Here is a 13,468-nt window from a genome sequence, read left to right as displayed (position 1 = left end):
TGTGCTTGTCCCACAGCTGTGCCGGGGATCAAGAGATGCCAGCACCACAGTGCGGGACACTTGGGAGGGGCCTGCCCAATGTTTGTGAGCCGGGGAGGGAAGGAAAGGCCACCCGGCTCCTGCTGGTTCGTTTGGGAACTGTGGTCCTGTCACAGAAAGGTGAGATCAGGAGCTCCCAGGTGCTCTGGAAGGGCGGCCGCACCGCACACAGGGCAGTCCTGTCTTTGTCAGATTTCCCCGTCTTGCTCTCACCTGGCTGTCCTGACCTCGCCACAACTAACCTTTCTCAGGCCCAGCCCTGACCCCGGCTGTTCACAGCATGAAAGCCAAGGTGACACAAGCTGTCAGGACGTTAACTGTGTAGCAGGACTGCAGGGGTGTCCTGTGTTTTCTGTGGCGAACACATTCTGTAATCACCGGGAGGGGAAGCCGCCTCGTCATCTGCCGCCCAGCCCATCCTCTGCTTTAGACTCGGCCACGGCCACCTCCCATCCGCTTCCCTCCCGTTCCTGCTCTTCCGCACCTCCTGCCTCGTCCCATCCTTGGGCACAGGGCCAGCTGGTCTCATGGTGCACAAGCACGTCAGCTGGTTGGACGCCCGCTGGATAGCTGACGTGCTTTTACTAGACTTAATGTCGAGCCTCTGGCCCTTGGCATCACAGATGAAATCTGTGGGCGTAGTCATTGACACCGTGGGACAGCGTTGGTTTGCTCTGTTTTAATGTTGACTGATCAGCCACAATAGAAACTTTAATATAAAGTTTGCACCGTAAGGAAGCACAGGCCGCGACGTGAGCGGGTGGTCCTGGCTTCACTCCATCAGCTCTCTGGTTTGGGGCCTTTTGTCCTCTGACCCAGCAGCTCCCACGTGGAGGCTGCACTGCCTCTGTCCTGCAGAGAGAACAGATCCCGAGTCTGACTGGACGCCACGTCCAGCGTGCTGCCACCTGATCCTTCGATGACCTGGCCCTGAGGGAGGCAGCTGGATGCTTAAAAGGGGGACGCTGCTGCCCTCTGGTAAAAGGCCAGGAGGCCAAGGCAGGTGCAGTGTGACCCGGGGGGAGAAGAGGGTGGGCCAGGACCTGGGTCTTCATGAGACGCTGCCCAGCCTGTGCCTCCACTCCCCCCCGACCCCCTCCCTCCAGCTCTGACAGGCCCGCCCCAGCGTCCCTCCAGATTTGCCACTGGGTGGGTTTCTCCTCTCACGAGGAAGCACGGTCCCAGGGGCCCTCTGGGCCTCTGACAACCTGGTGTTTGTGCGACACCTGTGGACATTCCTGGCTACCAGGGTGATGGCCCCGGGGTCCCCAGGCCAGCACTCACCTTAATGTTGACGCCGTGGGCGGTGAGGTCCCGGCGCAGGGTGTCGCAGGCCTCCAGCAGGGGCCGCCTCTCCAGAAGCTGCCGCTGTCGGGCCTCCCCAGCCTCTGGCGTGGTCAGCGCGAACTGCCGGACCTTCTGCCGGAAGCGCACCAGCTCCTCCACCACGGCGTGCAGGGTGGCCGTGCTGCTGTCTCCTGGAACACACTGAGCCAGGCATGGCCACGCTGCCGGAGTCTGCACGGGCGCGTCTGCCTCCCTGGCAGGGTTCTGGGCGGAGGCCCCGAGCGCTGGCCTCTTTCTGGAACGGTGCAGGGCAGCCGCACGCTTCCACTGTCCTCTTTCAGCCCTACCCAGCGCCCACCGGGGGCCACAGGGAAGGGCTGGGGTACAGATGTGAGGGCCGCTGCCCGACAAGTGGGCATTTCCTTACTCGTGGCCATGACCAATGAAAACAACATTGAAAACCACAGAGACGCCCTGCAGGGCGCTGCATGTGCACGTCTGTTTCAGCTCAACAGTCCGCGGCCCGCAGCTCAGTGGCCCTGGACACCCAGTACATCAGGACTGCACAGGAGCCCCCTCCCCACCCCCACTCCCCCCTCCCACCGGAGAACGGCCCTGGGGGCTGCTCAGGAAGGTGCGGGTGCAGCGCGGGCTTCTGAACAGGACCCTCTGCCAAAAAGGACTGCACTGGGGCCGGGGCTCAGGCCTGAAGGGGGTTCGGTTAAAGCCTGTTCGTAGGAAGCACACCATGGCATCAGGCAGGCAGGAGGGTCAGGCCGTAGCTTGCTCTCAAATGGTTCAAGAAAAAATCTCTTATCGTACATGTGACTTTTACATTTTGAGTCTTTCACAATAAAGAAGTGTGTGCAGAGCTGACGACAGACCACCTGCCACCGAGGTGGACTGAGCTCTGCTCACAAGCGCTTGCCAGCTGCGAAGTGGAATCCACCACTCCAGTTAATAAATAATAGCTCTGAGTGTTTTTCCAGGAAAGTAACATTTTAAAGCAGGCAAATTAATTTGGCATTATAATTATCTATTAAAAGGATAAAGGTTATTGCACCAACATGCAGGTAATTCCATAATTAAGCATTTAAAAGAAAAGGACCTACCTGTCCATTTGCCAGAGAAATTCCAACGGTCTCAAAAAACTGTTCGATGTAGGAGACGATGGCGCCGAACACCGCAGGGCTTCTGGGACCCGGAAGTTCCTGTAAGGAAGCACCGCAGGGGCTCTGGGAACGTGGTCGGATGCCAGTGGGCACTGCCCTGGGGCCTCTTAGCTTCTGTGAGGGAGGACACAGCTCCGGCATCAGCTGACCTCCCTGGCAGACCACGTGGGCGTGGGTGCAGCAGGGTCCCTGGTGCCTCAGTTCCCCCGTCTGTAACATTGGAGGATGGTGGTCCTAGGTCGTGAGGCCCTGGGGGGCGATGGGTGGGCGTGAGGGTGGGCCACAGCATGCGGAGGGTGAGTGGGACCTGGGCTGGATTTCTGAGTCAGAGTGGAGGTGAGGAAACCCGGACATGTGCTTGCGCCAGTCAAGGAGCACGGCACTTGCGTGATGCCAGTCTTCACTCCTGGGCACGCGCAAAGATCACGACAGAAAACTGCAGGTGGCCAGGTCCAAGGAGCCCCTGCAGCCCGAGCTGGGGCGGCTGGGCAGTGCCGGCACGTAGGTGCAGGGCCGGCAGGAGGCTGCGGAGCGCCTTGGGGGAAGGCCACCGTGGGCAGAGGGGAAAGCGCTCCTGTGCCACAACGGTCCTGGCTGCTGGATCTGCCCAACCCCTCAGTGCCGGGTGCTGTGTCCCTACATCCACCGGGCTGGGGCTGAAATGCTCCTGCCCGTCACACTGACCAGCTGGGTGACTCAGAGGAGACTGTAAACCACAGTCTGCCTGTGCTGGTCAGGCCACAGGTACGTGGTACACGCGTGGGCCCAGCAGGCTCGTGAGGGATGCAGCCTCCCAGCCCTGCCTGCTGTGACTGATGCAGGGTCCAGTCTGGGAATCTGTCCTCTAAAACCCCAAACTGAGCACAGCTAGCGATGGCGGAGCCCTCCACCAAGGTGCTGAACTAATGGAGGATTTGGACCAGAACCTACGATTGTTACCAAAGGTGTGAAAGGCACAAAACTGGCCTCAAATAGCATCTTCACAGTTGTCGCTCCTTCCCAGATTCTGGGAGGTCACATGGCTCCCAGTGGAGCTCCTCCCAGGGCCAGCACCTGCCAGCCAGTCCCCGTTCCAGCCCCACACGTGGCAAGGAGACCCTCAAAAGTGCACAGGAACCAAAGTCTGCTGCCTACCTCCTGTCTCTGTCTTGCACTCCACACACCCTCAGGGACCAGCAGTTCAGGCTCAGCCCCTGAGGGATTGTGTAGGCAACCACACAATAACTGCAAGGGGGTGGATGGGTCTTCCCTTAAGTTCTACACAGAAGCTCTCTGAGCGAGGTGTGGTGTGTGGATGGACCTATAGTCCCCAGCCACTTGGGAGACTGAGGGCGGAGGACTGCTTGAGGCCAGGAGTTCAAGACCACATAGCAAGAACCCATTTCAAAAAAAGAGAACTTCTCTAAGAACATGTCACAAATGGAGTGTGTACATGAAACGTGTTCCCTGAGGATCAGGCACATGTAGAATCTCTGAAGAGCTGGTCATTCCCAGTTGGCCCCAAGACCCAGGCTGGGTGGGCAGCACAGTTGGGTCCCAACGCACCGTGTCCTCCCATTTCACTCCTGAGCAACAAACTCAGACTCCACCAAGCTCCTGCACGCTAACAGGAGGGTCACGCAGTGCGTGCCAGGGCCGTGGCACATGCTCTGTGTATTCCCAGAGTCGCTGGGTGGCTGGGGCCTGGCCAGGCCGTCCGGGCAGACCACACACGCCAGATGAGCTCCAGCCTCTTACTGAGGGGGCTGGTCAGTAGGTGCCCAGAGGCCACCAGCTGTGGGAGGCGGGGTCACCAGAGCCATGTGGGTTACTTCCACATGAGGACCCACGGAGCAAACCCCCACCTGTCCCACTTTGCGGCAGGCCTAGGAGGCTGCCAGCCCTTGTTACCTGAGCCACCCTGAGCTGTCCGTTCCCCTGGTGCACCAGGCCCAGGATGGCGTCCACTGCCCTGGGCATGTCAAAGTCATCTGCCAGCGCGGCCTGCACGGTCCCCTTGGTGCTGGAGAGTCTGAGGAGAGATGAGAACAGTCACTGAAGCCAAAGGGAAGCTCGACCAGGTGCCAGAGCCAGCCCTTCAGAAGCCCAGCATTCCTGGGAGCAGGGCTGGGGGTTTAACTGAGTCACGTTCATAAGCTAGTTCTAGAGCAACAGGATCTCAACTACGTAACATCAACTCCAGATGGCCGTGTCATCCAAATCAGACTTTTGTCTAGAGTGGAGGTAACCTGTAAAGGTTGTATCTGAATACCCAAGATACTCGTGGGCATTTTCCTAATGGTTTAAAAACCAACAGTGAGAAACTGGGCAGAGCTGATATAAAGTAAAGCCGTCACCTTCACGCACCGGGCTGTGCGAGCTGGGTCGAGGCAAGCCTCGGGCAGGCGGCCAGGAGAGGTGGGCACTGGCTCTCTCCGCCTGCCCGACAGGCCGTGTGAGGAACCCTCGAGATAGGGGGAACCGCAGGGGCAGCCGATGTCTCGTGGCGGGAGCGTGCCCAAAGGTGCCAGGCGGCCTTGTCAGGACTGGGACTTCCGCCTCCTCTGGGTCCTTGGAGAACTTGCCTCATTTCTGGGCTACCAAGAACAGAGGCTGACAGCAGGGCGGCACCCTGGGCTCCTGCCTCTCGGGGGCCCTCCCTGTGCGTGGGAACAGGGCCTGCTCTGTGTCACCTCTAGAAGTGACCTCTGCTTTCTCTCCTTCACCTTCAGACGTCCTTCAAGGAGCAGCATCGGTGACGGCCCAGTGTCCACACTTCTACCTCACCAACCCCACTGGGGCACTCCTGTGGGAGGCCGTGTGTCCCCCGGGTCCCCTCCCGCATATGCCTGCTCGGGCTTCACTGACCCCTAAGGCCTCAGCTCCTCTGGCCCTGCTGAAACGGCCACTCCTGGCTGTCACTGTCACGGGGACTCTGCCCGCTTCCCCTGATCCTCCCCCTGGGGCCATGTGGAAGGATCGGCGTCTGGGTGCCCTCCAGGCCAGAGGGGCCTGTGGCCAGTTCTGGCCCTGTGAGCAGTGGTGACGGGGAAGCCACAGCTTCTGATCAGCCTGGGCCCGAGTGGCCACACGTAGAGGCCTCTGTTGACCCGTGAGGGAGAAGCCCTCGCTGTTCTGCACCACTGAGACTCGGGCTGGATGTCACACAGCACAGCTAGGCCTCTCCAGACCCGCCAGTAGGGTCACCTGCCCCTACACACCTCGGTCTTTCTTCCTGCGTCCCCTGCGCTGGTGCCACCCGCAGTCCTTCTCCTCCCTCTGATGGTGGCCGAGCTGCTGGCCTGTCCCCAGCCCAGCTCAGGGAGGTCCTAGGCCCACGGCTAGAATGACTCAGCTCCAGCTGTCTTCTGGGGGTACCCCTCCCCGACAGACCCCAGACGAGCCCCAGGTTCCTCATCTCTCCTGGGGATCCCAAGGGGCACAGGTCCCAGCCAGCCCCTGGCAAGCGTCCGGCAGACGTCCGAGCAGCCGGCCACACCTCCTTCCCCTCGCCGGGGGAGAGCGGAGGAGTGTCCTGCTGTCCACCAGGAAGCTCTGCCTGACGTGAGCCCTGAAACCTCCCGATGTGACACATAATGACAAACTTTTTTTTTTTTTTTTTGAGACAGAGTCTCGCTCTGTTGCCTGGGCTAGAGTGAGTGCCGTGGCGTCAGCCTAGCTCACAGCAACCTCAAACTCCTGGGCTCAAGCAATCCTACTGCCTCAGCCTCCCGAGTAGCTGGGACTACAGGCATGCGCCACCATGCCCGGCTAATTTTTTCTGTATATATTTTAGTTGGCCAGATAATTTCTTTCTATTTTTTAGTAGAGACGGGGTCTCACTCTTGCTCAGGCTGGTCTCAAACTCCTGACCTCGAGCGATCCTCTTGCCTCGGCCTCCCAGAGTGCTAGGATTACAGGCGTGAGCCACCGCGCCCGGCCTCCATAATGACAAACATTTACCATGTAACCAGGCGACAGACTGGAACTTTCATGGAAGACATCCCTGTTTAGTGCCGGGGTCCCCCTCTTCCTTCCTACTCACTGTCTGCACTGGAGTCACCCCGTCTCCTCAGCCCCTTGTCTCTGCCCAGAGTCTACACGGCGCAGCCCAGGCACCGTCGTAAGGACATGAGCGCATGTTCCTCCCTCGGTGACCGCAGGTCACTATTCGCTGAGGGCCAGTGGGGTGGGCTGTGCGCCTGTCTTGCAGCAGACTCCTCTGCCGATTGCTGATGTAGGTTTGGCTTCAGTCACCGAGACCCGCTGTATCCCCCGACCCCACTGTGCCCTCGACCCCACCATGACATGCCCATTTCTCAGAAGGCCCAGTGCGTCCACTTACCTGCGAGTCTTCCTCTCACTGCGAAGTCCAGTGACACGAGCCTCCGTTTCCCAAACACCGTAAGTGCCAGCTGCTCTGCCCAGCCTGGCGAGCCCGTCCAGAACGCACCGCACTCCATTACAGCCCTCACGCCCACCCTCAGGCGGGGACCTCGGACTGGCCCAAGGCCACAAAGCCAGTGAGGGAGGGCCCTGGGACCCGCACCTGCTCACGAGTGCCCTGTCTCCAGGCACCCCTGGCCCTAGAGCAGCCCCTGTGTGGCAGAAGGGTCCTGGATGTGCCTCTTACCTCTCCCACAGCTGGTCTTCCTGGACGGAGCCACAGGCCAGCTGCCCTTTCATGTAGGCGCGCGCGTCCTCGAGGAAGGAGCACAGCCGCAGGAGCAGGTGCTGGGCCTGGAGCACGGCGCTGTCGCTGTAGTCGATGGCTGAGGAGGGAGAGACAGTGTCTGAGGTGGTGCCTGCCGCGCCCACAGCACCAGCAGCAGCAGCGTTCCGGGACGGCGATGCTGCCCTCCGTGAACTGCGACCCCCTGCACCTGCACGATGCAGACCACGGGGTCGTCCCAGCTCAAGTGTCACCCGCCCCGGAAGAACAAGGTGAACCACGGAAAAACACTCCTGCTGCGCGGAGAGGGCGCGTTCCCCCTGACAGAGGCACAGGCAGAGCACCTGACTCGGGGAGAAGCACCTCCAGGGACGCGCCCCCTGGTGCCACGAGGACACTGAGCTCACGAGTCCGAAGGGAGAGGGAGGAGTGGTACAAACTCGGGGCTGTGGAATGAGTGTTTCTCATGACCCAGAATGAGGAACCAGTGTGTTTTCTGTTTTTTTTTATCATTTCTAATCTATTGCACCTTGAGTGGTAAGACACGGTAAGGATGAATTATTTCACAACGATTACATATTCCTGGGTACCAGCACTGTCAACTTGTCATAAGTTTCTAAAGCCTGACTCTAATCTCTGTGCCTACTTTGTGTCAGGTGGTAACAAACGTCCCCACCTGGCTGGGTGCACAGACCCCGCCGCCGAGCTCTGCAGCAAACGGCACTGTGAAAGCCTATCTGGGCACATGCGCCAGACTCCCGCCCCGCGTGCCTGGAAGCGTGGGTTCCAAAACGGAATGCCACGCTCAGACGTGGATTCAGGCTGGGCAGCAGCGTGATGAAACTTTCTCTCAAGGTTCTCCACTGTCTTGCTTAAAATGTTTTCCTTTTTCTGAAAATCCAGTTTCAGTTTTTGCTTTGGATAGCTTGATTCAAAAGAGGAAAACCCAGAAACCCACAGTGCACTGACAAAATCTAAGATAAAGCTCTCAGGGCTGGTAAGGCTAGTGTAAAGCCTACGCCTGGAGACCTGGGGTAAAATTCACGTGAATGGCAGCAAGAACATGCACCCCAGACTGGGAGGGCAGGCAGACCCCCAGGTGCACAACAGGGTCTGCCCTCGGGTCAAGGAGCACAGCATTTTCCATGAGGATCCTACTGTATAGACAGGCAAAATGGGCGAGAAAACAACCTGCTTTTCCAAAGTGCGTGTGCAGCGCAGCATGCATGGAGTGGGATCTCTGGCTGCCCCTGTCCTGGTCCATTGGCTGGAAGGGGTTTTAGAAACTCACCTCTTCCACTCCAGGAAAGGCGGCAGCTCTGGCCCGGAGGGAAGCTGAGAGAGCAGGTGGTCGCACCAGACAGGTCCCCGTATGCCCAGGGGATCTGTCCAGTGTGGGTGTCCATGTCCCAGCTAAGCTGCTACTCGGGGATGGATCAGCGTTCCCAGAAATCCCTCATGGGCAGGTCAGTGCCTCCTAAATCCCACCCAAAATTCCCACTGGGAATGAGTTCCCAAAAGGGCTGCCCAGGCTTCAGAAAGCTGCTTTTCAGACCACATTTGTATTCAAAGTTCAAAAGGAACTACACAGGCAGAGATTAAAATAGTAGGGCTGGGAGCTGTGGCTCATACCTATAATCCCAGCTACTTGGGGGGCTGTGGTGGGAGGATTGCTTGAGGCCAAGAGTTCAAGATCAGCCTGGGCAACATAGAAAGACCCCATCTCTACAAAAAAAATAATAAAAATTAAAAAATGAGCTGGGCACGGTGGTGTGTGCCTATAGGCTCAGCTACTCAGGAGGCTGAGGCAGGAGGATCGCCTGGGCCCAGGAGTTGAAGGGTACAGTGAGCTATAATGACACCACTGTACTCCAGCCTGGGTGACAGCATAAGACCAGGTCTCAGAAAATGATAATAATAAATAATAAATAAAATAAATAACGCACAGCCCTGCCCCATCCCTCCACAGTCTGTGATGAGGAGGGGGCAGGGGCCTCCAAGGATGAAAAGACCCTGGGAAGGGCTCGGCTCAGGACACTTTTGAAAGGACCACGAGGGAGGAACAAGCAGAAGCCAGGAGGAGAGAGCTCTGCACTGTGTGTGTGTGAAGTTCATCCACCATGTCTCCAAGAGACACTCTTCCCTTTCCTAGCAACACAGAGCCAGGCGGAAACAGTAGATTTCCCCAGTAAATTTACCTCTCTGCATCTTCCTCGCACAGCCATGGCCAGGCCGTGTTCACTGGAGACATAATCAACATGCTATATGAACAGTGCACAAGACAGACGGTGAGGAGACCCGTGCCACCCTCTGTCTCAGGACGACCAGGTCCTCAGGCCGACTCTACTGCTCCTGCACCACCCCCAACCCTGGGAGTGTAAGTCCCCTGCCCAGCACACATAGTTCCACCCCGCAGGGAGAGACCTGGGTCATCCATAGTGTGGAAAACCAGGGTGAGCAGCAGAAAACCCATGCCACGCTGTGTGCACATCAGAGCCGCGATAAAGACAGTTCTGTGTGCACATCAGAACACGGGCAAAAGGAGGACATGCACATCCTGGGATGGCGGGGTTCTGAGTGAAAGGCGCGCATCTGGGGAGCCCAGCATGGCTATGGCTGCCCCTGCCAGCCTCACGGCTCATCTGTGCTCCACAGGACATGGGATGTGCTTCCTCACACCCTTGCCAAGCTCGCCCGCTGCTGTTAGCGGGGTGTGGGAATGGCTCTCGGCCTTCTGCCCGTGCCCTGTGCCCCACGCTTGCTGGCAGCACAGCCGTGCGGGACTGGCCATGCGGGAAAGCCCCGAACTTCCAGACTGAACACTGATGTGGCACCCGCATCTCCCACAGAGCCCGGACAGGACCTTGCACTCAGAACACACTTTTTTTTTTCAACTGACACTAAGTTTATTTACCAAAAAGTACTGTCTTTCTGTATCTGACAGCTTTCATGAAAGACAGCTAGATAGACAGATCTTCCATCAACCTGTGGGTTTGTCTCACTGCCTCTGACAATAAATATTATAAAGGAAAATGGAAATCATAGGGGTTTATTCCCATGATTGCAAAATGAGATGCAACTGCTACAGAAATTTACAAGAACCTGGAGAAACAAGTAAATAACCCTACAACACTATATCGCAGCAGTCCCTCCATTTCTCTTGATAAGCATCCCACAAAGAAACGGTAACCAGTCGGCACATGCGTGAAGGGAGCTGCCGTGCAGGCTGCGGGTGCTCAGTGCGAGAGAGGAAGTAAGAGGCACAGTCCCTGCCCCCAAGCCTGCCACAGCTGGGGAGGTCATGACCTGCTCACCCTAAGTGTCCCAGCAAGACCAGGCAGGAAACACCAAATGGCAAATGACTAAGCGCAAAAGTAATTCAGGGAACAGAAATTGTGTGTCTCAGTGTGTGCATGGCTGTGCGTCAACTATGAGTGCATTTGTGCGTGCACATCTGCGTGTTAATTGTGAGTGTGTGTGGCATCTGCATGTCAGCATGTTTGTGTGTGCGCATCTGCGTGTTAATTGTGTGTGGCATCTGCAAACCATTGTGAGCATATTTGTGTGCATCTGCTTGTTCATTGTGAGTGTGGCATCTGTGTGTCATGGTGAGTTTGTGTGTGTGCATCTGCTTATTAATTGTGAGTGTGTGGCACATGTGTCATTGTGTGCATCTGTGTTAATTGTGTGACTGTGCAGGTAGCCAAATTGTGCAGACATCTGGGCGCCTCAGCTGGAGCAGGGGAGCCTGTGCTTGGCCGATGGCCGGGTGAGACTCTGCACAGGCAGGGGAGAGGGGCCTCCTGGGAAAGAAGCCCAAGGGGACAGCGGGATGCCTGGCCCCAGGGTCTCACCCAAACGGCCGAGAGCTCTGAGAGAGACATATGGTACGTTGTTGGGGCAGATTTGCTCCACAGGTGAGCTGAGAATCAACTGTGCCCCGACGCACACCCCCACCCCGTCTTTTCATACGCTACGGGACACGACCTGGGGAGTGAGGGAGTTGGTCTGACAGCAGCACAGGACATGGACAGAGGCACCAATGGAGCAGTGGGGCACAAGGAGGCCAGAGGGACAGCACTCAGACGCTGCTGACCTTGGTAGGGCACATGGCCCCAGCTGGGACAGGAGGCTCGGCAGGCGCTGTGCGGACGGAGGGCCCAGGGGAAGCCGCCACACTCGGCGTGAGTGCAGAGGGCAGTGCCAAGGGGCAGCCTGGCAGGAAGGGGTGGTGCTGCACGGGAGCCCCCTGGGGCTCTCCGAATGCCTAGCCCAGCTGCTGGTGTGCCACCACCCAACTCAAGCACTGACTAGTAGTACAGCTCCACTGTTTCCTTATGATCAACCCAGTTTTTACACTTCAGTGAGAGGGAGCTGGCTGCCCCCATTGTAAAGGGAACCCTGTGCAGCTCCCATCGACAGAGGTACCACTGCGGGTCCCCCCCAGCCCTGGCCACCGCCCTCCTGGCAGAGGTGTGGGGCTGGACAGCACCTGAGGGCCCAGGCTGCGCATGCCTCCCCTGCACCCCTCACTGCCCAGCTCCTCCAACAGAGCTAGTCAGACCCTGGAAGCCTTACTGCCAATCAGGCAGTCTAGCCAGACAGGGCTGTGCCTGCTGTCCCCTACCTCGCTGGCCTCCAGGGACATGACAGTTTCGCAGGAGTCCAGCCCCAGGGCAGCAGGCCGCACTGCAGCGACCAGCATCACTCCTCCAGGGCCCTGTCCCTGCACACCACAGGAGCAGGCGGTGCCCCTGGGGGGACAGGTGGGTGGCCCCACACTAGAGGGCTCCTGTGTTTCAGGTGCCGTGTGAGGTTGACCGGTGTCATCCTCATAGTTCACAGCGCAGACGCCAAGATGCTACCTGGCCAACGGCTTGTCAGACCCCACAGGGAGGGAGCGCTGGACAGGACTCAGCCTGATGCGGAAACCACGTCCTCTAGGAGATGAGCTTGGGACCTCCTGGCTGAGCTCCCTGCAGAACCCACGCTCACAGCCTCACATTTATTCTGTGGCCTGTACCTTGCTATCCCCGAACACTGCTGGAATGATTCGTTTCCAGGCTGTAAATGAGTGAATACTGTCGTCATCAGACCCAGAGGGCGAGGGTCTCTGGCTCACCTGACCTGTAGCTGCTCTGCATGCAGAAGAGCCGGAAGACATCGGGGGAAAACGTCTTCAGAAAGTCCTAATAAAGGGAGAAATAAGCACAGTTATAATGCTTTTTTCCTACATTTTGTATCACTCAGAGATTACCTTCTTTACTACAATTATGTGAGCTAATCTGTACATATCAAGAAATCAGGAATTTTAAGGAAAAGGCTTATTTTGTCTCCAAACTCTCACAGTTACCACTCTTTCCCCTGGCAATTCCCCCACTGAATTGTCTATGTTCAAGCTCAGCATTGAGCGGAAACGGCAAGAGAAGAAAGCCTGAAATTCCTGCTCTGAGCAGGCCCAAGAGAAACCTGTTCTGTTGTCAGCCTTGGGGACTTTGATGCACGGCACAGACAGAAGACAGGGACACAGCAGATGCCTCCAGGTGGCCAGCCCACCACTCAGACCGTGCCTGGTGCGGAGGGGACACGGGAGGTGGCGGGAGACACACTGCTCGAGGGGAGACCGTGCAGGAGAAAGCCACGGTTAGCCCCGCTGACCTCCGAGCCCAGTCAGCCAGGGGTCGAGACACGAAGCCCTGCTCGCAGGCGGCACAGTTCTTGCAAACACTGAGGTCAGCACATGCACTAAGTTCGTCTCCTGACTCTGATTAAACATTAGAAAAACTGATAACCCAACCAGTATTGTCCTATGGATAATTTATAAAACATCTGTTCATAAAGAAATGGAAATTTCTACATTTGGGAGCACAACACAGAAAAACTCCAGAGAGTGCTTCAGAGGCACCTGCTGAACCCGCACAGCACGCGACAAAACCTTCCCGCAGATGGTGCCAGTCTGGCAGTTATGTTAAGGAGAAGAAACTTGGTGGGGGAAGGAGAAGAGGGCTCCAAAGGCGGCCCCAGGAAAGAAAGCGAGAGCCCCGCTTCCACCCCCTGCCCTGGACAGATGTGCTCAGAGGACAGGGCTGCGAGTGGCAGGTCACCTCCACAGGCAGCACACAGTGCTGGCCCGATGAAAACCTTCTTTCTCTCCAGCCAGCGCCTCAGAAGGTAGCCACGACTGGCTACCTCTCCCCGACGCCTGTCCTCTACTTGGGATGTGGCCGAGGCCCTCACGGGAAAGAGCAGCGACCGCGTTCCTTGGGACAAGCCTGGTTCCTCTCATCCCTGGGCTGATGTGTGGTGACATGAGCACACA

General features: G+C 57.7%; 1 protein-coding gene across 6 annotated transcripts in view; it reads right to left on the bottom strand.

The window, feature by feature from the left end:
• Nucleotides 1-703: 703 nt before the first annotated feature.
• CARS2 (cysteinyl-tRNA synthetase 2, mitochondrial) overlaps nt 704-13,468 on the bottom strand; it is a 54,890-nt gene continuing 42,125 nt past the window's right edge. For 4 of the 6 annotated variants that reach the window (XM_045567332.1, XM_045567327.1, XM_045567328.1 and 1 more), the window contains 6 exons: nt 12,272-12,338; nt 7,111-7,249; nt 4,389-4,509; nt 2,439-2,537; nt 1,324-1,621; nt 704-891 (listed from right to left, as the gene is read on the bottom strand). In XM_045567332.1, the coding sequence (XP_045423288.1) occupies nt 1,325-1,621; nt 2,439-2,537; nt 4,389-4,509; nt 7,111-7,249; nt 12,272-12,338 (723 nt within the window). In that variant the 3' untranslated portion in view covers nt 704-891; nt 1,324. The remainder of the gene's footprint in view (nt 892-1,323; nt 1,622-2,438; nt 2,538-4,388; nt 4,510-7,110; nt 7,250-12,271; nt 12,339-13,468) is intronic. The other 2 variants (XM_045567329.1, XM_045567330.1) reach the window with 1 other exon arrangement.

This window comes from Lemur catta, chromosome 13 (genome assembly GCF_020740605.2).
Source record: "Lemur catta isolate mLemCat1 chromosome 13, mLemCat1.pri, whole genome shotgun sequence".
NCBI classification, from domain to species: domain Eukaryota; kingdom Metazoa; phylum Chordata; class Mammalia; order Primates; family Lemuridae; genus Lemur; species Lemur catta.
The sequence above is the reverse complement of the archived record's forward strand: the minus strand, read 5'-3'. Positions and strand labels throughout refer to the sequence as shown.